This window comes from Tetrahymena thermophila, assembly GCF_000189635.1.
Source record: "Tetrahymena thermophila SB210 genomic scaffold scf_8254431, whole genome shotgun sequence".
Classification (NCBI taxonomy): domain Eukaryota; phylum Ciliophora; class Oligohymenophorea; order Hymenostomatida; family Tetrahymenidae; genus Tetrahymena; species Tetrahymena thermophila.
The window spans coordinates 281,645-309,196 of NW_002476212.1; the positions used below are offsets into that span (position 1 = coordinate 281,645).

A 27,552-nucleotide genomic window follows, 5' to 3' on the forward strand; every position below is an offset into this window, starting at 1 on the left:
TAAAATCAATTTGAAGGAGTAGAAAAAATGTAATTTTAGTTAAGTGACATGAAAAATAAATTATAAAATGTTAAAATTAGTTTGTTATTATAAAATCTAATGACTCTAAATGATCTAATAAGAAAAAATGATTACTGAAAACTTATAAATTATATGATTGATTTTGTGTTATTTATATAATATGTACTGAAAGATCATACATATTCTTGATAAGTTTTTACTAGAGTGAATTTTTTATAAATTTGTTTGAAGTAGGCAGTGCTAACTAACTATCTTATTGATAAGATGATAGAGATTTAGAGAAAAAATATATAGTATTAATATATATACAAAAAGAAAGTAAAAGTCAAAGCAAGCATACAATAAGAGATAAGGGTAAAAAGATAAATAATCAAAACCACTTATCCAATATTTGTCTTTCTAATTCCTCAAAATGAGGATACCATCTAATTTATTCAAATGCAAGTGGCTTGAGGGCAGAAGTACTTTAATTGTTTTTCATATGAACTGAATATTTCCAATTATCACACTTTAGATAACATCAAATCTATCTATCAATCTATCTACTATTTATTTCATTTTACTAATAACGATTGATTTTTTTAATAAAAAGGATGGCTTGCACCCATAATTTATATAATCTTACAGGCAGTCTTTATGGTTTTACTAAATTATACTAGTAAATTTTTTAGTCGAGAGGATGGTATAGTGTTAGTATTATTTTGGTAAAGAATCTTTTTATTTCCTTTTTTGCATTTTAAACTTTGGATTTAACTATTTGCTTATATTGAAGCAAACAATTATCATGCTATTTTATATTTGATCAATTCAGAGATTAATAATTAAATAATTCAAAACAAAGTTAAAATTTTAATCTAGTTTGCTTTGCTTATTCAAAATATCAATCAGCTTATACATACTCAATCTATCATTAAATTTTAACTTTTTCTATTGCGATGAGTTAAATTCAAGGTTCCATTGGGATGATGGGATTTTAAATTTAATATAAAATTAACTAATGTAATAAACTGATTATAATATATAAAAGGATATTTTGGCCCTTCAGTGTAATCTTATATTATATAATTGTTTTTAGAAACCCAGGATATGTGCGATATGTAGATAAATGCTCTCCTCATCCATTCAAATAAGTAAAAATAATTTTACATTCATCTAAAATTTAGAATTATTCAATTTACTGCTTCTATCAATCATCAATTAGTAATCGATGAATTTAATTAATAGAAAATAATAAACAATTTATTCCTGAAATTATATTTGTATTTTTATTTTATAAATAGACTTCCTACCAATTAGATGGCTCTATATTAAATAGCAAAGATATTTAGGGTAACTAGGCACCTTAAATAAATCTCTAATAAACCTTAAGTGGCGTTGGTAATCTTAAATTAAATAAGAAAGAACTGGTTTCTATTATAAAAAGCTAATCGATTAAATAAAATCAGGCAAATATTTAGTAATTGCAGCTTCAGTAATAGCACCAGCTATCGCAACAACTTTCTACTATGAATTAAAATGTAAACTAAGCAAATTTTAGTAAATCATAGCTACATGATGAGTTTCAGTCTGAAATGATTTCATAACCACATTTAAATGCAAATGCAGCAACTTAAGAATAAGCAAATAACACAAACCCAAATGTGAAAGAAGTCAATCATAATATAAACAGTACATCCTTTCAATATAATCCGTTACAACATACTTATTAAAATAATGCTCAAGGATTACCTCCTAGTTTATACTAAATAGCATCTTAATTACATAATTAAGGTATCAATATCAGTATTAAAAATAGTTAGGGATAAAATATAAAAAATTCTTAATTTAATAACTACAACTCTGCTATCAGCTAAATAGATGGAAATTAATTTTCAATTTAAGGATTTAAATAAAATGTAAATTTAGAAGAAGAGTAATAAATAAATAGTAGCGTATTTAGACCTTGCTAATAATAAAATGAGATGGCAAATCAAAATTAAGATAAAAGTTGTAATGCTTATGATATAAATTAAAAGGAAATTTTGTAGAATATAGCATTAAATAACTAAATAAGCACATCATAGTAGCCATAAACTAGTCATTTTTATATAGGACCAAATATCAATCAATATTATTAAACTTCTCACACTGATTTAACAAGCATGAATGGAAATACATAAAAGAATATTTTTAAATACTAAGTTAGTGATGAAAATGAAGGAGGAAGTTCTAATTTTCTTCCTACTAACGGATTACAATAACTTGCTTCTAAAATGCACAATAACCAAGCTAAGATGAGTGAAATACCTAAGGAGGATTCTTATCGATATATTTAAAACAGTATTAAAGCTACTCTTTCAGAGTTTGGAAAACCAACAAAATAAAGTTAAAAAATTACGTAAACTGAAAATAATGGAGAAACAGAGGTGTGCCCTGATACAAATGTTTTTATAGGAGGCGAGTCAGAAGGTGGCATAACAGTAATGTAGGCCATGCAAATGTATTAAATGGGATTAGATCCTAATCAATATTTTAACTACGAGTTAGGATAAGAGCTTGATATGGATGAGGAATCAGATAGAGTTTAGAGCTTTAGAGAAAATTCAGAAAGTGTTCAAAGTTAGTAAATATGCTTAGACGATCTTAAAGACGAGGAGGAAGAAGAAGAAGAAAAGTAAGATGAATCATGTCAAAATAAAAAATAATTGAATGATGAAGATGCTTATAATGGGGATAGCTAAGATATTGACGAACATGCGAAAAATAATCTAAATGAATATCAGTCCAGTAATGCTATAAATAAAGAACAATTAAAAGCACTTAAAAAGAAGATTGTAAGCACTGCGCTTTCTATAGTAGAAAAATAGGAACAAAAATATTAAGATTAAATGTAATAATAGAAATAAGTTTAATTTGATTCAGGAAATGATTAGTCAAATGGAGAGCACCTTGAAGAATTTGCTAGTCCAAAAAAAATTAAACAAAAAATATCTTTTTCTCCTAACATAGAATAAAACCTCTTTGTAGATGGTTCAGCTTAAATTAATTCAGAGCAACATGAATGTGAACAAAAAGCAACAGGATTAAGCCCATCTAAATCCACCCCTACTTTAAATTAAAAGCAGTAAAAAGGAATAATGAAATAACATTAATTGTATAAAGTTAACGAAAATTAAGATAATATGCATAAAATGCTTTAGTTGAGTCTTCATAATAGCTTAGGATCTTAAAATAATTATTTTTAATACGACATAAATAACTTTAGTCATTTAAATGACGCAGTCATAACCAAGTACAATATCTCGTTCGGAAGAAATTTTAAAGAGGAATTGCAGAATCATGAAAATGATGATAACTTAAATAAAAGAGATGTGGATGGTTAGATTTAGGGAATAAAAGTAAATTCTCTACAATCTTGCAATATAATAAGTAGTGGAAGAGATCATAATTCAAGTTACTTGGCATCTATATAAAGTGAATCTCATCAAAGTCCTACTTAATAAAGTTCTAATAAAAATAAGTAGCTAAATATATAATATGTTTTAGAATTTTAGCACCAAGGTGGTGTTTACTTTAAGGAAAGAGAGAGAGTTTCTCCTTAAAGGATATCTCAATCACCTAATTATCATGAAGGGATCGCATTTTTTTAGTAAAACTACAGCAATGAAGGTATTAAAGAATAAGATTTGCTTTCTCCAATTCAGTTTATAGACCAATAGTAACAATAAAAACAATAATAATATAATTTTTAGAGTCTTATCTAGAAGAAGCTTTCTTTTAATACTCCTGATCCACATAATCTTGCACAGCAGTAAGATGATTATCTTGATGATGAAGCTTCTTATAGAGATTAAAAGTTAAGATACTAATAAGACTTATAAGGGAAAGCTCTTTTTAAAAACGAAAACCCAAATTCTATCAATAATTCAAATTATGATCCAAACTTTGAACATGAGTTTATCTACTCTGCTCTTTCTTCAAATAAACTTCTCAACTCATACAACCACTCTCGAAAAAACAGTAATTATTTTAACTCTCAATAAAAGGGTAAAGGTACCCTCAATAATTCATAGAGAGATCCATCATTTTCAGAATTTGTTGGAAACCTTGGAATAGTAAAAAAAGGAATCATTTAAAACACAAGTAACATCACTTTCAAAAATAATTAAAATAATGAAACTACCATGGATGAGGATAAAAATATTACACAGCTGCTAAATAGCCCTGTGTTAAAGAAGAAGAGTAAATCATATTAAAATCAAGAATCAAATTTAGTTCAAAATAGATAGCAACATGCATCTGGTGTCTCTACATCTAAAAATAGTTATTTCATAGAAAATACATTCGAACCACAACATCGCAGCTCAAGTACAGCTTCTTACAAAAAAGGAAAGGCCATTTAATATTTTTAAAGCAATTAAAAACTAAAATAAAATAATCTAATTTTAAACAATTGTTTTGGTGTTGAATAAAACCAAAATTAAAATTTTGAAAATCAATTTGAATAGCAGCAACCTATTGAAGAATGCAATCAATAACATTAAGCAGATACTTAGGACAAAGAGATACAAGAAGAAAATGATCAAATCATAGAATAATAAGAAAATTTAGTTAACGTCAATAAGTGCAAGGATAGCTTAAATAATTTAAATTACCATTCTAATGAATTGGGATAAGAATAAAATGATGAACGCCATAAAATACCAGATAGTTTGTCATTTACTAATTAATTATTGTAACCATTAAGCACTAACACAAATGTTAATTTGACTCTAACAGATAATAAAATTGCTAATAACTTGCAGAATACAAATACTACTAAAAGCTGTTTCACTGAATCATCGCCTAATTAAATATCTCCCTAATAAAGAGCATCTTTAATTGGATTTCAAAACAAAGATCTTCAATTTTTAACTAAAAAATGTTCTAATACAGTGGCTAAATATAGCTAATCAAGTATAAACTCTAATTAAAATAACTACATAGCTTCTAATCCTTAAAAACAATCACCTTCCTAAATAAACTACTCTTTCAAAGACAGATCTGGATCTGTAAAGTTAGCTAATAATACAAACTAAAGCGCATAATAGTGCAATAATTTTAATGATGATGCATCTTAAGAAAACGTAAAGTTTAATTCCTCACCTTATAAACAAAAAAGTTTTATAGACTAAGGTTCACATCATGGAATTTTTTCAAGAGAGGAACTATAAATATTCTCCAACGAATAAATTGAAGGAAGTGTGCAAACAAAACTTTAATTAAAAACTTAAACCTAATCAAATATAATCGATAAATAAAATAACTTAGAAACTGAAGCTGGAAGTGCTTCTAACATCTATCATTTATAGAAAAAGGAATCAAGAAACAATCCCACATATTAACAACCCATATTAAAATAAAATCACTCAAATTTAATTAGTAAAAGTGTAGCATTTGCTCCTCAAGGTTCAAATTCATAAATACAAAATTTTTAAGCTGCCTAATTGCAATCAGGCTAATTTATTTCTCATATTATTGGAAGCACAAAAGAAGGTTCGTCCCTTTAATAATAAAAGCTTACCTAATATTCAAGCTAATTGAGTAATTAGAACTATGTAAATGCCTAGATCGCTCTTTACTCGCCCTCAGCAAAATCCAATCTAACAATCTAAAATGCTGCTGGAATGAGCTTCTTCAAAAATAATCAAACAAATTTATCAAACGAATCTTTCAATTAAACAAACACTTAATGTCCAAATCCGCTAACTCCCTCTTCTAATAGTAACAATAATCCAAACAATTTAAATACCTAAAAAGATTTATAAAATATAAATGCATAAATCATTAATCATGAATCTTTTACCCCAAATCACATTTCCACGATAAAAAGAAACAGCAGTAACGCAAATTACTTTCACAAACTATCAACTGGAATGAGAAATACAATGAACACTGTACCAAACATAGTTTATACCACTCAAGGCAATACCAGCTAGACTCAAAATAACCCAAATCTTAAAAATACAATTTCAATCAACAATAATAACAACAACAATACAAATAACAATAACAACAATAATGAAAACATAACAATTACTAACTATACAGCTCCTTACTTTTTTGAAAAGAGATATTGTAAATATTGCTATATAAACTAGCCGACTCGCTCAAAGCATTGTCTTATATGCAATAGATGCATATCTACCTACGACCACCATTGCCCATGGATAGGTGTTTGCATAGCTTAAAGAAATCATTTATTTTTTTTCTTCTTCATAATTTGTTAAAATGTAGTAAGCACCTTAACTATCATTGAGGTATATTAATTTTTTAATCATTCTTAATATATAAATTCAATCTAAAATTAATTATAATTAACGAAAATATTAATATCAAAATTAGTTTATTCACTTTCTAGCAGAGAAAGTTAATTGGAAGATATAATCAGATGTTATTTTAGCAGTATTTAGTATAATTTCAACTTTCTTTTTAGTTTATATATTTGGAATGACAATTCTTTTAGTGGCTTAGCATACCTACTATATCTTATTCAATTTGACTACATGTAAATTTTTATTTAAATTAATTCTTATCTCAAACTAAATTTTTAAAAAAGGGGAATTTTACTCTTGGGAAAAAATTACATATTTAAAAGATTTGCCTCGTAAATTCGGAAGTCCCTTTTCTTTAGGAATTTTAAAAAATATTAAACATAGAATAATTTCAACATTTTCTTCAGATACTTATGAGTGGTAAATAAATAAGCTTAGGTTACCTCCTTAAAATAATATAATAACAAATTAGCCTTGAAATAGAAAAAAAATTTTAAAAGTCTTCACAAAAATAAAGTAAAGAAAATAGAAAAATTAAGGAACAAAAAAACAAATAGTGATAATTAGAATGTAAATAAGATATTTAAGTTTAATAAAAAAAGAAAAAGATACATTATAATGATTCATTAACTTACCAATTCTTATTCTGAAAACTAACAAATATAAAATAAATAAACTTAAAATGAAAAAATTAAATAAATAAATATAAATAATAAATTATTATTTTTGTAAAATAATATTTAAATAATCCTAGCTATATATCAATTAAATATATTATATAAAAATTAATAATACTAATTAATTCTTATAATCAAGATTTACTTACACCAATTAAAATTTACTAATACAAAAAGTTCTATATACATTTAAAACGAAATTTTATAAATATCTATTGATTCTTTACAAAATAACTTCTTTTTTAACAAAAATTTATTTAAAATATTTTGTTCCTAACATTTTGTATCTTAAACATCAATATAAAATTTAAATATCAAAAATATTTCTAAAATAATTTAATTCTTTGTGCTTAATATAATATTCTTCAGACCACATAAAGTTTCTCAACTTAAAAGCTAGCTAGCTCTTTTAATTTATTTAAAAGGTAAAAATTATTTTTAAATTATTCTAAATAATTTTTTATAAAATAAATCTAATTTAAAAGGATTTCATTTTTATGTATTTTAAAACATTCATTTTATAAAATCTATTGTTTGTAACCAGATTTTGACTTTAAATGAATTTGATTAAGCTCTCTGTTGATAAGATTAGAAATTATAATCAACTAAATAAAATAACTTTATTTTATTTAAATTATGAGTTGTGAGAACTATCAATGAATTTATATGATTAATTCTAATTTTAGAATTAATTATCCTGTAAAAATTTGATTATAATAAAAATTTAATAATGTTTAAGATACTTTAAAGATACACTGAAATTGATTAATAAGGGTATTCGTTATAAATAATCAAATTTTTTCTATCCACATAAATTAATTTATTAAATCCAAAAATTAATTCTACAAATATACAAAAAATAATGAAATAAAGCGATTTAGAATTTTAAGAGGACTCTCCTCAATTGAAACAAAAGCAGGAGTAAACGGAAAATGATGCATCTACTTTGCAGACAATAATTGCTGGAAACTCTAGTAGCCCTGATAAGGTTCTGAGATAGAAGATTTCTCAACTCTCAGAAGGCAAGTCTAGACCTAAATTCAATCGAATCAGCTTTTAAAAATGCGAAAATTTTGATGAAGATGTGGTTGATCCTAAAAAAATTGTAAAGAGCTCAAATAAAGGTTTGCGCTTGAGACAGATAATAAATGGTTTGTTTTAAACATCAATTATAATCTTTAACTGTTTTTATACCAAAAATGGCGAATATATCTATGCCACCTTTGGCTTCGTTTTAGGATGCTTATCTTAGTGGCTGTTGATGGACATTCATTTGGATAAATTCACAATCCAGCAAATTAAGAAGCTCTAAAAATAAAGGGTCACTCAATCTAATTCTCCTAGGAAGAAAGAAAATAAAAAAATAAATTCAATAAAAGTAATAAATCGAAAAGCTTCAAAGAACTCATCTTTGAATTAAAGTAAATTATCCAATAATATAAAAGCACTTACTGACAATCAAAAAAAGACTGACTTAATTGAAATTTGCCAAATTTAACAAATGAAGAGAGATTCTTATTTAAATATTAAGCAAGTAGAAGATATCTAAAATAATAAAGATAACTCTTTAAATAAAAATCAAAGTCATTCTCTTAACAAACAATGTAATTCAATAATTTAATAGAACACTTCTTTTTAACACAACAGAAGAGCTACTTCTATTATGGGAATTTCAGATAATTAAAAGCTAAAATAAAGTAGAGGAAGTTCTTAGCAATAAAGTCCAAAAAATATGCATGATAACTCTAATATCATCTCAAATTTAATGTAGCTAAACGCCAAGCAAAAAGAGTAAACAATCTTGTATGAGAAGAGAAGATCTAAAATACTTTAAAGAAAATCAACAGCTCTTACAAACAATGACTTCATTAACTAAAAATAACAAAAGCCTATATAAATAAACTCTTAAAGCAATTAAGATATTACTTTTAATGCAATCGAAAAGGACTAAGAAAATAATAACAGATCAATTAAAACTTAAAAATAAATGAAGTCAAGAAGATAATCTATAAAAATTTAAACAAAAACTTCTATAAAAAGTAAAAAATAAGGCAAATCATAAAAAAAAAATTATTAAAATGATGAGATGGCAGTGCTAAAAAAAGCTAACTGGTGTTAAATGTTTCATCAATTGAATTATTAATGGATTTAATATTTAATCAATTTACTACCTTTAATTACTATGGCTGTTAGGGATTAAGACACTCTAAGAAATTTACTTCTTTTATAATTTTTAAGAGGAATATTTATCATAGATGCTTTTATTTCATACTAACAAGTAGAACTCACTCACTAATATACTGAGTATGTAAGAAGATACCTAAATCTAAATCCATTTAAATTTGTCACTGTATATTTAATATTGTTAATTATATTATCTTCATATATATATTATGTCATAGAGGACTTTACCACGCTTTGGGATAGCATTTGGAACATTATTGTCAGTATAACAACAATTGGCTATGGCGATATTGTTCCTTAAACTAATGCTGGAAGAGCCTTGATCATTATTGTTACAAATATTTCAGTCGTTTTCCTATCTTTCATAACTTCTTTCATTTAGAACACGCAAGAATTCACAAAAGAGTAGCAATAATCATTTGATAAAATTATCAGAGATCTAAAAGAAAAAAAGATAAAGATGTAAAGTATTTTTGTCATCAAATACTTTTTTCATTATCATCTTCCTCCTTGTTAAGAAATCATACATAAAATAAAGAGCAATAAATCTTTTGTAAAATTAGATCTCAAATAAAATTATTAATTAGAATACCAATACGCATACATTCCTTCTTTGCCAATTCCAAATATAAATATTGAAGAGAGTAAAGAATAATAAAATATGATCAATTCTGGGTAAAAAGCTGAAAATGCAATTAATTAATTGTAAGAATTTAAAAATATTGAGAAAAGCAATGAATAAAAAAAGGATGTTTATTCTTGCGTAGTTTAAATTGAGGGAAATGTAAACAGCGGAGCTAATCAAACCAATAATAAATAATTGATAGAAATACAAATATTACAATAACAATAAAAAGAAAAAAAAAAATATTATATGAGTAAAATAAGAAAATATTTGGAAGAAAAAAAGAAATAAGATCACTCGTTTTTGAATAAAGTAAAACAAAAATATATGGAAATTGACAGATTAATTAGAGCAAAGGATAATAATTTTTATTTAATGGAAAATAAAATACTACCACAAACAAAAACGAACACAAATTAGTTCACTTAAAGAGGATCGATTCTTGGTGAAAATTCACCAATGAATATTTAAAAAATAATAAGAGTATAGAATATTTTAGGTAATTAAAACTATCACTTTTCAACATTTGAAGACTAAAATAAATTGGTTAGCTAGATAAAAACCTTTTAAGATTAAAATAAATTGATTTTAAAAACAATAGAAGAAATTAAAAATCAGTAGTATTAATAAGAAGTAAAATAAAATGAAGACAGCAGTGATAGTTATGAGTTATCATCTAATAATACTAACTGCAAGCATGCCAATAAAATTATCAGTCAAAGTAATTCTGTTATTCCAGAAACACCAAAGTAAATGCAAATAAACATTCCCTCTAATTATAAAACTATGACTTTTCAAGCTGGGACGTATCGCAGCATAAATACTTGCGAAACTCCTGTGAATAACACCAGAAGAATCCCTTAGCCATTCAACTCAAAATTATGTATTGAAGATGACTCTTCTAATAATTTATCAAGGCTATAAACCTGTAAAGGTGATGCTGACCCTAACACAATTGAAAGTAGTTAATAGATAAACACCTTGATTATATTTAATTAAAGCTCCGAAAATATATAAAGTAGCAAAAATTTTAAATCACAAAACTAAGTATGTAAGTTCAGTAGCTGCTCAGACTTAGATGGTACTTCTATAGTTACAACTAAAATCAAATATAATAAAAATTGTATCAAAGATCTCGATTAATAATAAGTTACAAACAACACAGTAAATGATTAAAAGAACACATTTAAAAAAAACAAAAATAAAAAACAAGAAAATGAAAAAGAAGATGAAGATGAGGATGATTTTTCTGAAAATCAATCTGAATTCTCATAAGCTAATAAACAAATGGTTAATTAATTGGTTAAAGTTAATAAAAATGGATAAAATAAAAAAAATTCTATTTATTAGGAACAGTCGTTAAAAGATAATTGCAAATAAGAGCCAGATATTTTTCATGTATAGAATCTTGATAATAGTGACATTTGTAGTAATAGCCAGATAACTTAAAATTAAATAAGCGCACCTCCATCATCTTTACCTTTAGCTAAGTTTTTGAAGAAAAATTTACAGTAAAACAAATTAAGTTGTGAAGAATTTGATAATCAGTTTGAATAAGAAGATGAAGAATAATAATCTAACAAGACAGAAGCTCACAGTTAAAACCAAAAGGTAGATAGTAGCAAAGGAAAAATGCATTAAAACAGTATTATACCAGGCTTTACAGATAAGTATCTAAAAAGTAATCCTAAATTTTTATAAGATGTTAACTACTCAAACGACTGCAAAGTCCCTAAGATTACCAAGATAAGGTAATTCAGTTTGGATTTACCAGTCTTTTAATAAGGTGAAAAATTTATCCTATTTAATAATAACTAGTAAAGTTTAGCAGAAGAATCAAATCTAAAATAAGAAGAGGAAATTTGATGTAACCATAATAATAAATAAATAAGAAATTTTATTTTATTTTGCTAAATAAATATTTATATATAACATAGTCGTTTAAACTTTAATGCTTTTTTGTCAAAACATTTTATTTTCTGCTTCTATTCAAATTTTAATTTTAATTCAATCATAAAAATTGTTTTATTTTATTCTTACATTTGTTTCTATTTTGATTTTGTAACATTCTTAAAAAATTAAGAATTACCTTGAATAGTCTATTGAGTTGCAAAATAATAGACTAAACTGATTGATCAATCTATTATATCAAATTAGTATCTTTGTTGTAACAAATATTTACTCCAAAATTTAAATATACTATCTAATTTGAATACTTTTTTAATATTTTATAAACAATGAATAACCTTTTCTTATATGATGAAAATTTTGTGAGTATTTTGAATATCTTTCAATCTATAAACTATGGTATATTAATAATAGATTTTACTATTAGAATTTAAATCTGCTTGCTTTTAGATATAATTAAAATTAAAAAAATTAATTTAAAAGTTTGATTAAGATAAAGTAAATATTTATGATTAGAGATAGAAAATTACAAATTATAAAGAATAGCAAATAGTAATTATCCATCGAATTTTGATTTCTGTTATTAAAATAATTTTTTATAAGTTAATTAAAGCTTTTCTTGTGAATTTATTATATTTCATTGATAAATAATAATATCAATTATTAATATTTAAACAAGAGTTTATCAATAGTATTTTTATTTGTCAAGTTTATAAATAAGTCAATCAAATCAGCAATTTTTATTTTTTAAAGACCCGTCATATAATTAAAATGGCAATTAAAAAAGTAACTAACGCAGAAAATGATTATTTTCATAAAGAAAATAAAGGTTGGGAGTCTTTGGTTAGAACTTTTTAAAATTCTGTGAATAGAAATATAATTTCATATTTAATGGTACAAATATTATTTCATTAATTATCTCATTTGTTATATTATCATTTCATTTTTCAGTAAAAAATATCACTTTAAAAATAATAAAAACTAAAAGCAAAAAAATAATTCAATTGATGAATATTGTACCATTTAGCAGTATCACTAAAACATGATTTAAGATGTAAATCTATTTTATTTTTCATTTAATTCTAATTACTAAAAATAATTAAATTTATAATATTTAGAAAGAAAATGGATTTAAATTAAATTTTGATAAGGAGTAAAGTTTAATATGTAATTAAAGCCTTAAAGTTAAGCTGGAAAAGAAAAGTAATGCTCTTTAGCCTCTTTGTCTAATGGTATACTGAAAAATATCGCATATATTTAAACAAATTATTACTAAAAAAAGTGGTTGAATAATGGAAAAAGTATTGCAGTGGGATATACTAAGGCAAAGACTACAAACACAAGCAATCATTAACTAAAGGGAGATATTAACATCATTAATTTTTATAAGCCTTAGCAGCGTCAAAGGTTCTTTAAAGATGTAAAAATTTAAACATGTTAGAATATAAATATTATTACAAAAAACACTTAATAATTTAAGCAAAAATAAATATTTATGTTTATTTTAATTTAGATATAAGGTCTAGGTAGTATGAAGCTATTAAATAATGGAAAGCATATAGTTGTAGGTGATAAAGTTGGAGATATTTACTTTCTAGATTATATTTTGAACAACCTAAAAAATTAAATGGAAGATAAAAAAAGTATGGAGGATAAATCTGATGAGTAGAAGCGTATTTCTACTAAAGTTCAAGATTTAGTAGACATATCGTAATTATAATTTTAATTTTTTTTGCCTAATAGATTAATAATTTAAATAATATATTTCTATATATAGACCATCCCCAACAGATGTAAAACTAGCTATTGCTGGAGGAAAACAGATTAGCATTTTGGATATTCAAAAAGAAATAGAAGAAATACAGTTAGAAAGTATGTTTTTAAATTAATATTAAGTATTAATTTCCTTTACAATTTTTTCAAGATAAAACCAAGGAAATTACCTCCTGTGAATGGAATCCATAAAAGGCACTGATTATTAGTACTGATGACTCTAAAGTTAGGTTATGGGATCCTAGAGATGCATAAAATATAGCCGAATTGTATTTTTTTAAATTGTTTTATATTTATAAAGAAATAAATAAATAAAAATAGGAGCGCCCATAACCAGCCAGTAACAGTGGGTAAATGGCACCCCAACGGATATAATTTTTTGACAGGGTAAATATATATTTATCATTCAAAATTAAATAAATATCTTCATTATTAAAAAATTAAAAGTGGTAAAGACAGAGCTATAAAGTTATTTGACATTAGAAACTTATCTTAACCTGTGAATACTTTTTGTAGTGATGGAGAAATTACTTGCTTGAAGTGGCATCCAATTTAATCACATATTTTTGTAAGTGGTGATAGTAATGGAAATGTTTTGCACTTTTAAACAGGGTAAATTATTTGATAAATCCTAAATACTTAAATAAGCTATTTAAATTTTTTAACATAGAGAATAAAGTCCTATAGATTAACAATATTCAGATGATAAAATTATCGACATAGATTATCATCCTTTAGGTATTTAAAAAAACTCTAATTTAATTTTAAGCTTCACTTTTAAAAAAAGGTAATGTCATGTGCTTTATTGATTAAAAGAAACAATTAAAGGTAAAAAATATTTTATTATTTAACTTTTTTATTATTAAAATGAGTAATTTTGTTGATTCATTTTGTATTTATTTGATTAAATTCATTTATTAATTTAATTTTTTTTGAATTAAATAGTTTTATTCTAGAGATCCACCAAAAGAGTTTTGAATTGAATTCTAAAAAATATTTTAAATTTAAATAAAATAAATAATAAATATTTATAAATTAATTAATATAAATGTATTTGTTTGTATGAGTGTCTGATAATTCTTTGTTATAAAAATGTATTGATTGATTTCAAAAAAATAATCAATATAAATTTGTTATATTCATTTAATACTTTGCTTGCATTATTTACTAAAAAAGTTAGTCTAATTAATTAAATTGTAGAATACTGTTTGATTTGTTAATATTTTTGAATTTAAAAAGAATTTTAACAAACAAAAAGGAAAACAAACAAAAAATTATTCATTCAATTAGGATCTAAATCAAATATATATTGCAAACAAGAAGTAATTAAATAAACAGCCAATCAAAAAATATCTGAAATCAAAAGATAATTATAAAGTAATTAATATTTAATAAATTGATTTCAAATATAAACTATAACAAATAAACAAACAAATACTATTAGCTACTTACTTATTATATCTTTAGCAGTAAACAAAACATTTTAGCAAGTTTTCTAGGAAGTAAAATAATTGAGGTTTGATAAATAATTATTCATTAAAATAGATAGATAGCTATGAAAAATAATGTAAATTTGAATTGCGTTTCCATTTTTTTTTTTTGAGGACTGTTGTGTTTGATTTGATTATTTAACAATTACAGTTTTCATATGGCAAGTAATTATTTAAGTTTTAATGCGTTCTTCAAAAATAAATAGGTTACAACGTCCTCTTAGTAGCTTTTAAATTGGATAAAAAGCTTAAATGGATAAAATTGCAAATAGGTATAATCCTTTTTGGATTTGAGAAGTGGTAATTTTTTTAATAATCTTAATAAATTCATAAAATATTTGAAAATAAAAAACAAATTATTTAAAGCAAAATATTAAATTATACTCAATTTCTATAAAGAAGTATATTTGATCATTATTTAGATGCAATTGTACTTGTTTAAATTTGATTAATTGTATTTAAAATGTTTAGGTATTGTATTAGGTGAGATTGTCTCAGAAATATATTAGTAGAGTCAAATACTTTAGGAATTAAATTATCATAATTTAGTAAATCCCAATAACTGTATTGCTAATTTGAATAACATTATTTGCGAAATCAAATGTTAGTGTAATAAAAATGGCGTGCAATTTCCAACTCATTTACAAGGGATTACACCTGCTCATTTATACGAGGTCATTTACAAGATTATTTTAATTGACAAAATTTATAATTCTAAACTTCAAATATTTAAAATAAAATACTAAATATCTTAATTTTTAATAAATTAACAGGAATAAGAGTCTATTCAAACTTTTTGTGAATGGTTGTTTTTATAGAAAAAGCTAATGTAGATGAGGATTAATGGAACTTTTTAGAATTAGTAAAAAAACAGTATCAAAAGACCTCCAATGTCCAAACAGAATTAGATTTAATAAAATAAGAAATTTAACTGCGAAGATGATGATTAAGTTTTGGATCAAAATCCTATTTTGATGACATTTCAACCACATTAATAAATTGGATTTGGCAAGAGTTTAGTTGAATAGTCTCATAACTCTATCTAGCAATCCAATTAAAAAGTTTAATAAACTGATCAAGATGAACTTAATAATAGACATTTTTCTTCTAGAAGCAGCGAACCCGAGCTATTTTATGCATCAGACTTAAACTTTGTTCATGAAAATAATCATTTTGAAAGCTTTAATGATGAATAGTTTAATAAATAGAGTACCCTTAAGCAATCTTTAGAAAATAGTTACCAAGTCCTACGCCCTTCGTCACCATATTAAACAGGCTCTTTTAAATAAAAATAATAAAATGCATTTGGTGCTTAAAAAGTAGTTTAATTTGATTAAGATGCTTCTTTTTAAAAATAAAATGAATCTGATTAATTTGCAGATAGTAAAAAAATGGCTAATAATTATTTTCCTTTTTCTTAGAGTTCATCTGCTTAATCGTCAGCCATTAAAGGCAAGGCAGAAAAATCATCTTAGCCTCTTTAGTAATAAGACTTAGCAAACTCTTTTGATTCTTCAAAAAATGTGATGAAAGTTTCTCATTACTTGAATGACACAAAGAACAATAAAGTAAATAATAGTAACTTATAAGCAAATTAGCTTAATGAAGAATCATTAAGCAAAAACAATTAATCTATACAAAGTAAAAACAATCAATCTATACAAAGCAAAAAAGGCTATGAACAGTAAGAAAATAATCAAAGGTAATCAAACCTATAGTTACCTCCTTAGCCTAACTCTTCAAAGCCTGTAAAATCTGTAAAACCTAACTAAAATCATCATTAGCACTCAAACTCTTTCAATCTCCAATCAAACTAAACAGCCAACACAAGTATTTATAGCGTTTAAAGCAGCTCTGCTTAAAAGTGCTCTAATATAGAAACATCTGACAAAAGTAAGATATAAAGCTAAAAAAAAGAAGTTTAAAAAATTAGTGCAAATTTTTCTGTAAATTAATCTTCTGGGTATCTAAATGGTTCTTTTGGAGCTGCTCAGGGTGGAATAATGAATTCTCAATCTAAAGAGAAATTAAAAAGAGAAATTGAGTAATTAGATTTAAGTATAAAGGAAGAATAAATCAATACATAGGGAACTAACAGAATAAGCAATAAAGCTAAATAATAAGTTTTATAATAATAACCTAATTAAAATACAATTATTAATTCATAATCTTAAAATTAATAAAATTTTAACAAAAACATACCTAATTCTGCAAGCTCCAGACTTTCTTATTAGAGTAATAAAATTACTCAGGAATAAACATCAAATAGAAACGAAAATAGCAGCTAGTAATTGTCTAAAAATAGATCAAATTAAAGTCTAGTAGAGCCTACTTAATATCCTAATTTACCTGTGCAAAAACCATAAAATCTCAAAAAATAATAAGGGAGTTTAGGAGGTAATTAATACGTCTCTTCTGGTAGCAATAATAGCAATACTAATAGCAGAATGCGTTCTTATTCACACTAATAATCTACTTCTAATAACAGCGAATCAGCAGCTAATTCTGAAATATTTTCATGTAGCAATAATAATAATAATAATTAAAATGAACATTAAACTAGCTTAAATTAATAGAATAAAGACAAGGTAAAACCATTACAAATATTTGAATGTAATGATCAACAAAAAGAAAGATGCCTCAAGTGGCTTTATGATATATGTTTAATCAAAAAAGATATCAAGGATATCAAAGAAAAACTACCTAAAGTATGTAAGAACGGCGTAATCTTTTTAGACATAATCAATCGTATTTAAGGAAAAGGAGATACTATAACAGGAATAAATAGAAATACAAAGAACATGTCGCAAATCAGAGCTAATTATACCAAATTATTCTATTATTTGAGAAAATTTGAGAAAATGAATCCTAGGTACTTATTTAATTCTGAAGAATATCTAATGGAAGGCAATAGTGACATATTTTGGGGACTTCTTGATGATATATGGCATCTTTTCCACAGTAAGCAATCACCTTTTGATAAAAGATCTGAATCCTATGCTCTTAAAAATTAGAAGAATTAGTAAAAAGAAGGAATTTCATAAATAAGCTAACCAGACAAAATAAAAAATTAGTAAGACAACTATAATTAAATACTATTTAATAATAGTAATACTAAGTCAGGAAATAAATTAAGCTAGAATTTTAATGAGGATTAAAGCAGTGTATTTAACGTAAATAATAACCCTAGCAGCTGTAGCGCTAGGATTGTTAAAACTCTTCCTAATGATTCTGAAACAGGCTCTCTATTTAACAAGAAAGTAAATGGAATGAATGATCTAAGATAGAATGAAGGCCAAAACCCTGTTCTGAAGACATAAGGAAGCTCGAAAAATATGAGTATTAATGGAGGAGGCTTTAGTTAAAATTAATAAAATGTATTTACACCTAAATATAAATAGTAAAGAAATGGAAACAGCTAACAAAGTCCTATACCTTCTCCAAAGAGTATTTAGAATATGAACTATGATAATTTAAGCTAAAAAGTTGTTCTAACAAGATAAAATACAAGTAGCAATCTTAATTAATCTTACACAAGCCAAAGGAAATCTTTGACAAATCTGAATGCGAACAATTCCTCTTATAAAAAATTAAGTAACTACAAAGACATTCACACACAAAGATAAACAAATGTAATTATAATATATTATTTTATTCTCTTTTTTTTGACAGATCAGTTTAATTTATTTTAAGTTTAAATGTTAATTTATATAAAATATTTATTTAGGCAGTCATTTAATTTAATACTCCGACAAGAAGATGCTTGAGTAGAAGAACTTCTAGAGATTTTATAATAAATCAATCATAAAGTCCTTCAGTTTCAAGATAAAGAATCAATACAGTTCACACATTTAATCATAATAGTGTGAATTACTCCCATTAAAATAATAATAACAATTCTTTCTTGAAATTTAATAGCTAAAGCAAACTAAATTAAAATAATAATTCTTTTCATACTGCATTTAGTCCATGCACAAATAGGACTCCATCTAAAGGAATAAATGGATTCGGGTTTAATTAAAATACTCCAAAAGTAATTGCTATTACTCTTGAAATGGAAATTCAAACTAATTAATTCTTAAATAAGCTCGGTTTTAATTAATATATTGTCAAGAAAGATAAACATCTCTTTGAAGATCCTTTAAGAAACGGTACTTTGCTATGCAAATTAGTAGAAAAACTGAATCAAAGAGTTGATAGGTACTTTGCTAAACCTAAAAATATTGAGGAGTGTCGTTTTAACATAGAGTCTGCTTTGCAGCCTTTAAGATCTGTGTAAGAGAGTATAAATATTCCTTTCTATTTATTATTTAAGACTGAAGAAATTTTGAAAGGCGAGCACGATGCAATATGGGGCTTGCTTTATAATCTAATGAAAAACCAAGAAAATATAAGGTAAGCTGATCCTTTAACATAAGTTATTGCAGGTGCTAAGAATGAAATTTATCCAGCTAACAATGGATACATAAATGAAGCAAATAAAAATAAGAACAACGAAGTTAATGATGAATATAATAAATCCCTATTTGGCGGAGCTGATTAATATAGTCCTGTTTCAGTTAATAGATAAAAAAATGAAGAAGAACTTAATTAATATAAAGGTGGACAAATCGACATAACTTAAGATATTCATCTTCCTTACTCAGCAGATTAAATATATAAATTAGAAGCTAGTTTGATTAAGTGGATTAATTAAAAATGTGGTAAATTGTTTACTAGCTTCTAGCCAATTTATAATTCAATCAGAAATGGAGTACTGCTTTGCTCTCTAATTTCATCCATATTAAATAGATTAATATCTCCAAGTCATTAATAGCCAACTTCTGACCATAATTGTTTAGCAAATATACAAAAAGCTCTTGTACCTTTGAGAAATATGAAAAATATGGGTTAGAAATTTTTATGGAAGGAGAATTTAATTTTACAACAAAATTAATCAGTTATTCTTGGATTATTAGAAGGTTAATTTTTATTTTATTTAATGAAACTAAATATTTTTTGCATGAATTTTCTATTTTCAAAACAATTACTGCATTAGAAAATAAAATATATTTTATAAAATTAAACTTTTTAACAAAAAAAATTAAAAATCAATATTTATAAACACATTAATAATTTACTAAAATAATTAGATTTGAGAAGATACAGTGATGGACTTCCAGCAAGAAAAGGTGATAAATATTTTGAAGAGGGACCTTACTTTGGATTTTCTTTTAATAAAGAAAATCAATACCCTCCTGCTGCTGCTGCTCCTAGTCAAACGGATAGAAATATGTGCAGCAATAATAGCAGCTTTAGGAATTAAAGAACAGTAGGAGATTCTGTTACATTTTGTGAAGATGCTTTTAATATTGGAGGAGAAAGGGTTTAACTAAATAACGAAAATAAATTTCAATAAAATTTACTTAGTAAGTTGAATAACTAAAAGCCTTACAGCTTGTTTAAAGAAAGCTTTGAAGAAAGCAACTTTTCTAGCGATAGCTTTAATTAAAAATTCCCATAAAATTAATTTATAAATAGAGCTTATTAACTCATATAAGAAAATGCATAAAATATATAAAATTCCAACATAAACTAATAAATAAACTAAATTGTTTAAAAAGAACTTAACTAACCTCAGCAAAAACCAAAGGGTCTTCTCGATAATTTTTAATAAAAGCAAAAGCAAATCCTTGAAGAGCACAATAACCCCTCTATAAACAATATACAATATCCATATTAATAATAAAACCAAAGTATTACTCACTCGAACATTACATTCTAAAAATAATAAAATTTATAATGTAATTAATTTATCTTAATTCATTCAAATAATAAATTTGAATTTTATTTGTTAAAATATTTTATGAAAAAATTAATTATTTTAATTCTAACTAAAAAATAGAAGAGTCAGAAAATCAGTCTCCTTCTTCTTTAAATATTTTGAATTGGCTAAACGAGATTGGTTTATAAGATATTTCAAAGTCATTAGATTTAAATTCGCCAGTAGTACAATCCTTTAAAGATGGGTAAATATTACATTTATTAATTAATTAATTAATATTAATAAATAACTAAAAATTAATCAAATATTTAACTGTGTCAATATATTTGTAAGGTGATATTTGATAAAAAGCTTTTTTAAAAATACTACTTAATGGATTAAAATTTTATCCATTACTATTTTATTAAAAATGTAAGGTTGGTAATATGTAAAATCATAGAAAAACTAGATTAAACAAGAATACCTGGTTTGATTAATAACCCTAAGACATCAGCTAGCTGCTTAGTAAATATAAGAAAGGCTTTCTTTATTTTACAAAAGAAGACTGATTTTGATCCTAAACTCTTGCTTGATGAAACACTAGTTTATGAGGCTAAAAATCATTTTGTGGTTAACTTCTTGAATTAGTTAAAGCATGCTTTTAAAAATTAATACCTTTACCTTAAAAGATTGAAGTAAACAATTAATTAAATAAATTAATAATTAATTTTAATCTATTAATCAAAGAAAAAATGAATAAATCAGAGACATTTCTATTAATTTGAATAAATGATTCTATTATTTTTTATCCACAATTTAAGAAAGTTACACTTAAAATAAAAGAAAGTATTGAAAAGGTAGGTAGTTGCATATTAAATCACTCAATTATATAACTAATTTTATATATTATTTATTATTCTTCACTTTATAATGTCTATAAGTTTTATTACATGTGTTTTCATGGTATTCAATATCAAAAAGTTTTTATAATAGTTAGAAAAAAAAAATTAAATAAAGTATTTTTTATATCATAATATTAACTAAATAAATTTAGTGTACATCGATAAGCTTTTAATATTTAGACACAAACTTTAAATGATTGATTGAATAGCACTTTATTATTAATATTAGTAGATTCAATGTGTAAATAATAATAATAACAATAAAGAAAGTCTTCTCAAATTATTTATTTAAAGAAATATAATAATAAATTTAATTATCAAAGTAGAATTGTAAAGGAAACTAAATTTATTGCAAGATGTTGGATTTGTAAAAATCTAGTAGCTCTCCTTTTAACAGCTGTGATGAAAAAAATTCTAATAATAGGAAAGTAGTACCGTTTAATTAGTAATATGCCGATTGTGATATCTAAGCAGTTAGTTTTAAAATGGGTTCATATAATAATAGTTTCAATTAAGTAGAAGAAAAAAATGGAATTCAATTTTTATAAGAAAGCAACTTGTAGCTTACAAACCAATAATAATCTAATTAGAAAAAACTAGACACATAATATGATGATACTATATTTAAAACATTTTATCCTACTAGCGATGCAATTGAACAAAATATTACAAATTCTCACTAAAAAAACAATTAAATAATAATGGATGATAAAACCTCTACTTAATAAAATATTAAAATATAAAGTAACAAATTACAAAAGTAAAACACATTAAATACCACACAAAAAGAATTAGTCGCAAGTAATTTAAAAGAAAAAGAAAACAGTGTTTTCCAATAATCAGAATATTTATCGCGATTTAATAGTGGCTCTATAATTCAAGCAAAAGGAGAATCAAAAGTAGCACAATCTAATTAAAAAAGTCATAGTTTTGGAAATGCTCTTCTGGTTAAAAAATTCATTAATAAGTTAAAGGCTAAATCAACTAATTATATTCTTAATCTGATAACATAAAACATTTTTGAACTAATCTATGATAAATCCTCAGACTACAACTAGTTTACTAATTAGAGAAAGTTAAAGCAAAAGGTATGTTAGTTATCATATTATATAAATAAACAATATGTTAAAAATATGATATTTATACTAATTTGTTAAAACTAATTAGGATAAAGAAAAAACCTTAATACACAAGCTTATCATTCGTACTATTGGTAAGTATTAATAATTAAATTAAATAATTTATTATAAATCTATTTACTGTTTAATTAATTTAAAATTACATCATAAATTTTGCTTTTTACTGAAGCCTAAATAAATTCCTTATTTTATTATTTAGCGTATAAATAAAAAGCATTTAAAAAATAAATAAAAACTATGAAGGAAGTTCAATTAAAAATTTTAATTTTAATTGGATTTGTTTTATTATTTTCAACAAAATTTAAAAATTCATTTCTGAAAATAATAAAATAATTATTTTTAATTTTTTATTTTATTAGTTTTTTTGAAAATAAATTATATTTTTTTCTTAAAATAACTAACTCTTAATGTTTATTAAAAATTAATAATTAGATTACATCTATAAGGCATTTTTGAATTAGAATTACATTTTTCTTCCAGTAAAGATGTCAATAAATAAATTTGTATTTGCAAGCTTATTTTTTTAAATTTTATAAATAAATAGGAAAATATACTGATATTCATTTGGGAAGTATTGCTATCAATCTACTTGTTATCTCAAATAATTATTCAGCCTCTGAGAGACTCCTTCCCAACTTATCTAGATTATACCAACAATGATATGCTATTTTTCCACTAATAGATCTTACCTATATGTATCTTTGCAACTGATACTTTTTTTTTATTTAATACAGTAAATATATTTGAAAAAAAGAAATTTAATTTTTAAAATTTTTTTTATTTTTAAATAAACAAACAAGGCTATTTTTAAAAATGGTTAAATTATTAAGGATAGAAAGTTTATCTTTAAGACAGCATTATAAAAACATTTTATGTAAAATAAATAACAACTAATTTATCATATATTTAAGAATTTATTTAAAAATAAATAAACAAATATAGATTTGAGTTAATTGTCATAACTTTATACTATATAGGTACTTCATTTACTGATTACAGTGTATTAAAATATTCCATCTTGCTCAAATCCTTTGAGTTTTTTAGCTTATTCAAAAAATTTTGCAATTTATTTGATCATAATCAAAATGGGCTTATTTACACATAATCTGCTTTGATAGTTCTGCAAATATTTATTTTAGCTCATATTTCTGCATGCATTTTTATAACAGTTGCAAACGCCTCTGCACCTAGCATTACTTGGATTACAAAGCTATAAGAAGTAACAGAAATTACAAATCTTACCATATCTCAGATTTATGTTTCTGCTTTGTATTGGAGTATAATAACAATGGTAACTCTAGGATATGGAGATATTGTACCAATTAGTCAAAGTAAAAAAATAATTTTTTTGATTGAAATTTCATAAAATTCAAAATTTTTAAATTATTTAATTAATCAGATGAAAAATTATTCGTAATATTTATTGCATTTGTATCGTGCGGTCTCTTTGGCTATTCTTTTAATCTGATAAGTAAATTTTAGTTTAGAAATGAACAAATTTAATTCTTTCTTTCTTTTTGTATTAGGTGAAATTATTAATGAAAGTTAAAAAAACAAAAATAAGATAAAAAACGATTTAGAAATGCTGAATAATCTTATCGATGAAAGAGGATTGAGCAATGAGCTTAAAAATAAAGTAAGAAGGTATTTTGAGTATCTTTATAAAGAAAAGATGAAGAATACTGAAATAGGATATGAAATGATAGGTACATTACCTCCCAATTTAAAAGATGAAGTTATGAATGACCTCTACTCAAAAATTTTAAAGTAACACCCCTTGTTTTCAAAGAATTTTTCTGATTAATTTATTGCTGAGCTTTCTCTTACTATGAAAGAGCTAAAAGTAGGTCCAGAATTGATAATCCTAAAAAAGTAGCAAATATAAGATAAGTTATACTTTATCTTAAATGGAGAAGTAAACTCTTACTTGTAGAAGTTAACAAATGTTAACAATATAATTGAACAATTAACCGTAATAATTTCTTTTTACCTTCCTTAACTATATAATAAACTTTTTCATTAAATTTAAAAGTTATATTTATTATTCATCTTGAGATTTTAATTTAAAAGTTTTATTAAAACATAGTATTTATTTATTAGTCTCTTCAATTCAAATTTGAGTTCTAAATAAATACTGCTGCTAAATAATTTCCATAACGTTAAATAAAAAATAATAAAGCAACCATGAAAATGGATTAATAATAAATTTTACTTATTTTTAATCAAGAATTGCTAAAGTAATTTAAAATTTGCCGATTTATTTTAAAGAAACTTAAAAATGAATTAAAAACTTTTTTATGATTTTCTATGGAAAACACATAAATTCTTATTAAAATATGGCAAAAAATTGTTTTTTGTTGACGAATCAGCTGAGAAAGGCCCCAATATTTTTTTTATTATTGTTTATAATAATCAAAATTGTAAAATATTGTATTAATTAATTAAATTTTGAAATGATATTTAATAGAAAGGAGCAGTGATTGGGCTTTAAGAATTTATTACTTAAACACCAATTGAGTACTTTTATAAAAGTGAATCAGTAGCATCTTTAGGGTATATAGAGTATTCAGAATTTTATGAAACACTAAAAAAACATCCAAAAGATTATGTAATAAATACCTTAAGATTTTTTGTTCATTATAATTCATAAAATAAAAGGAGATCTATTACAAGATTAAGGATAAACTGAGTGTTTACAGAGAAGGCAGTGCATGTAGATTGTTTTGCAGATTCTGTAAAAAATCAGTTCATTCAAGTGATGAATGTCCATTAATTACTTATTAACCTAATATTAATAAGATAGTATACAAGTTGAAATAGCTAGAATTAATCTAATAAGATAGAGATAGTTATAAAAGAGTCAATAAACAAAAGCAGAATTCAAGGCACATATTTACAACTATTAATGATAATGCTAATAAAGTTGCAAACGACTTAGTAAATAACTTATAGAAATCATAAGAAACATATGAATAAAGCAAATAAGAAATAATAGACTCATTAATTCAAAACTAGTACAATAATGAAAAATTAGAAAATGAATCAAGCAAAGAAAATAAGATTGAAGAGTAACTTCAATCGATTAGGCAAAGAAGAATTTCTTTTCAATTAAGTTTAGCAAGGAAATCTATTGAACACTCTCATATTTTCTCTAACAATACATAGTTTTTTTATTAAAAAGAAAACTCTAAAACTTAATATGAATAAGAAGAAAACCTTATTGCAGAGAGTTAAAATAAATTGAATTCAATTGATAATTTACCATAAATAGAAAAAACAAGCGAATAACCTGTTAATTAAAAAAATTTTAATAATTTTAATTAATTAGAAGAAATAAAAGAAATTATTCACTAAAATAGTAACCAAAATGAAGGAGGAGAAGGATCTTAATATTTTTCTTATTTTGATTAAAGTTTTGCATAATAAGATAAAATTAATTTCGATGAAGAATAAAATCAAAACCTAGATAAAATACAGACATTTAACTTATTCTAAATAGAACCTAGCAGCAATAAATCATTTTAAAATAACTTAATTTAGTAAAACTCACCAATTAAACGTAGAAGTCAGTTTTATGATTAGAATTAATTTGAAAAATGTTATTCAGAGAATAAGTCAGTTTCAGAGGAGTTAGTCAGCACAAAATGTTTAGAAAAAAGTAAAACATTCACAAATTTTTTATTTGATCAAGATAATTTAGTAAGATTTCATAGAAAAAAGTTATCAAATGTCATCATAAACCCTAATTTTAATATTTTTGATACACCTTTGTCATAAAAACATCCTAAGAGAACAACTTCTAATAATACTTAATTGCATTTAATTAGTCTGTAAAGCTAACAAAATTAATAATAATAATAATAATAGTTATAAATATCTCCTACAAACTCACAAACCAATATTTAGCATATTTTTGAAGAAGAATATTAATTACCTTTTATTTTGCTGAATGATTTTGATAAATTTTAAAATTATATTTACTATTTCCCCCATAATAATCCAAGCTTAATCCTAAGAAATATAGAAGATTAGCGTCTTTAAAGAATAGAAAGGTAAAGAAAGCTTAAATAAAAAAAGAATTAAAATGAAAAATCAAAATTTGTAAGTTCAAATATTCCTGATAAAAAGAATTGAATAAAAAATTTTATTTCAGCTAAAATAATTTTTTATTTTAATAATAAATTATTATTCTTGTTTACTTAATATTAAGTTTAATTTAAAATGAATTACTTCTATATATATATATATATATATTTATTTCCCTTTTTAATTAATACTAGTAAATTAAATTAAAACCTCTAAAAATTTGCAAAAAGCTTTTATCAATGTAATAATAAATTATTGTATTTTTAACTTAAATCTATTAATTTAATTTGATTTACATCATTTAGAATACTACTATTTCAGATTTAGTTAGTTAATTAATTGTTCTAAATAAGTGTTTAGTTCAATTATCAATGTTTTTTTTTTTTGAATAAAATTAAATGAAATTAAAAAATTATTTATAAAAATATTTGATAATTATTCTTTCCTTACCTCAAATATTCCTCTATTTTAAAATAAATATCTAAAGCCTAAATTAAAAAAATAGACTTTAAATAATTTAATCACTGTTTAGATATTATATTATTACTCTCTTGTTTATATTACAAAACGCTTAATTAAAATCTAGTGGTATGGTAAAATATATATATTAATTAGGCTAGATTTTTAAATAAAAAATATTTTTAAAAAATAATTTGAAATTTTAAATAAAAAAGTGATTTTCGTTTGGCCTTAATTTATGAGGACTTACAG

General features: G+C 23.8%; 5 protein-coding genes across 5 annotated transcripts; all 5 read left to right on the forward strand. All coding sequences in view use genetic code 6, as the record gives it.

Annotated features, from left to right (window-relative positions):
• Positions 1-331: 331 nt before the first annotated feature.
• Positions 332-6,792, forward strand: TTHERM_00312750 (DHHC zinc finger protein; the record flags this gene model as incomplete). Its single annotated transcript, XM_001033456.2, has 6 exons — positions 332-482; positions 614-725; positions 1,049-1,151; positions 1,302-6,299; positions 6,385-6,547; positions 6,599-6,792. The coding sequence occupies exons 1-6, from the start codon at positions 434-436 to the stop codon at positions 6,790-6,792; spliced, it is 5,619 nt and encodes a 1,872-aa protein (XP_001033456.2). The 5' UTR covers positions 332-433.
• Positions 6,793-7,847: 1,055 nt separating this feature from the next.
• TTHERM_00312760 (ion channel protein) lies at positions 7,848-11,666 on the forward strand (the record flags this gene model as incomplete). The annotated part of the gene is made up of 1 exon (XM_001033457.2): positions 7,848-11,666. The coding sequence occupies exon 1, from the start codon at positions 7,854-7,856 to the stop codon at positions 11,664-11,666; it is 3,813 nt and encodes a 1,270-aa protein (XP_001033457.2). The 5' UTR covers positions 7,848-7,853.
• An 813-nt stretch (positions 11,667-12,479) lies between these two features.
• Positions 12,480-14,459, forward strand: TTHERM_00312770 (WD domain, G-beta repeat protein; the record flags this gene model as incomplete). Its single annotated transcript, XM_001033458.2, has 12 exons — positions 12,480-12,602; positions 12,697-12,762; positions 12,827-12,940; positions 12,991-13,128; positions 13,222-13,418; positions 13,486-13,580; positions 13,633-13,750; positions 13,803-13,868; positions 13,929-14,093; positions 14,152-14,219; positions 14,269-14,309; positions 14,427-14,459. 12 exons carry the CDS (start codon positions 12,480-12,482, stop codon positions 14,457-14,459), a joined length of 1,224 nt encoding a protein of 407 aa, XP_001033458.2.
• A 577-nt stretch (positions 14,460-15,036) lies between these two features.
• On the forward strand, positions 15,037-21,507 carry TTHERM_00312780 (hypothetical protein; the record flags this gene model as incomplete). The annotated part of the gene is made up of 9 exons (XM_001033459.2): positions 15,037-15,048; positions 15,178-15,271; positions 15,443-15,645; positions 15,745-18,603; positions 18,699-19,932; positions 20,104-20,754; positions 20,856-20,979; positions 21,152-21,409; positions 21,462-21,507. 9 exons carry the CDS (start codon positions 15,037-15,039, stop codon positions 21,505-21,507), a joined length of 5,481 nt encoding a protein of 1,826 aa, XP_001033459.2.
• Positions 21,508-21,907: 400 nt separating this feature from the next.
• Positions 21,908-26,889, forward strand: TTHERM_000312789 (cyclic nucleotide-binding domain protein; the record flags this gene model as incomplete). The annotated part of the gene is made up of 10 exons (XM_012799733.1): positions 21,908-22,704; positions 22,784-22,829; positions 23,188-23,234; positions 23,300-23,488; positions 23,556-23,629; positions 23,698-24,086; positions 24,155-24,226; positions 24,282-24,727; positions 25,223-25,363; positions 25,414-26,889. Exons 1-10 carry the CDS (start codon positions 21,973-21,975, stop codon positions 26,887-26,889), a joined length of 3,612 nt encoding a protein of 1,203 aa, XP_012655187.1. The 5' UTR covers positions 21,908-21,972.
• Between the last annotated feature and the right edge of the window lie 663 nt (positions 26,890-27,552).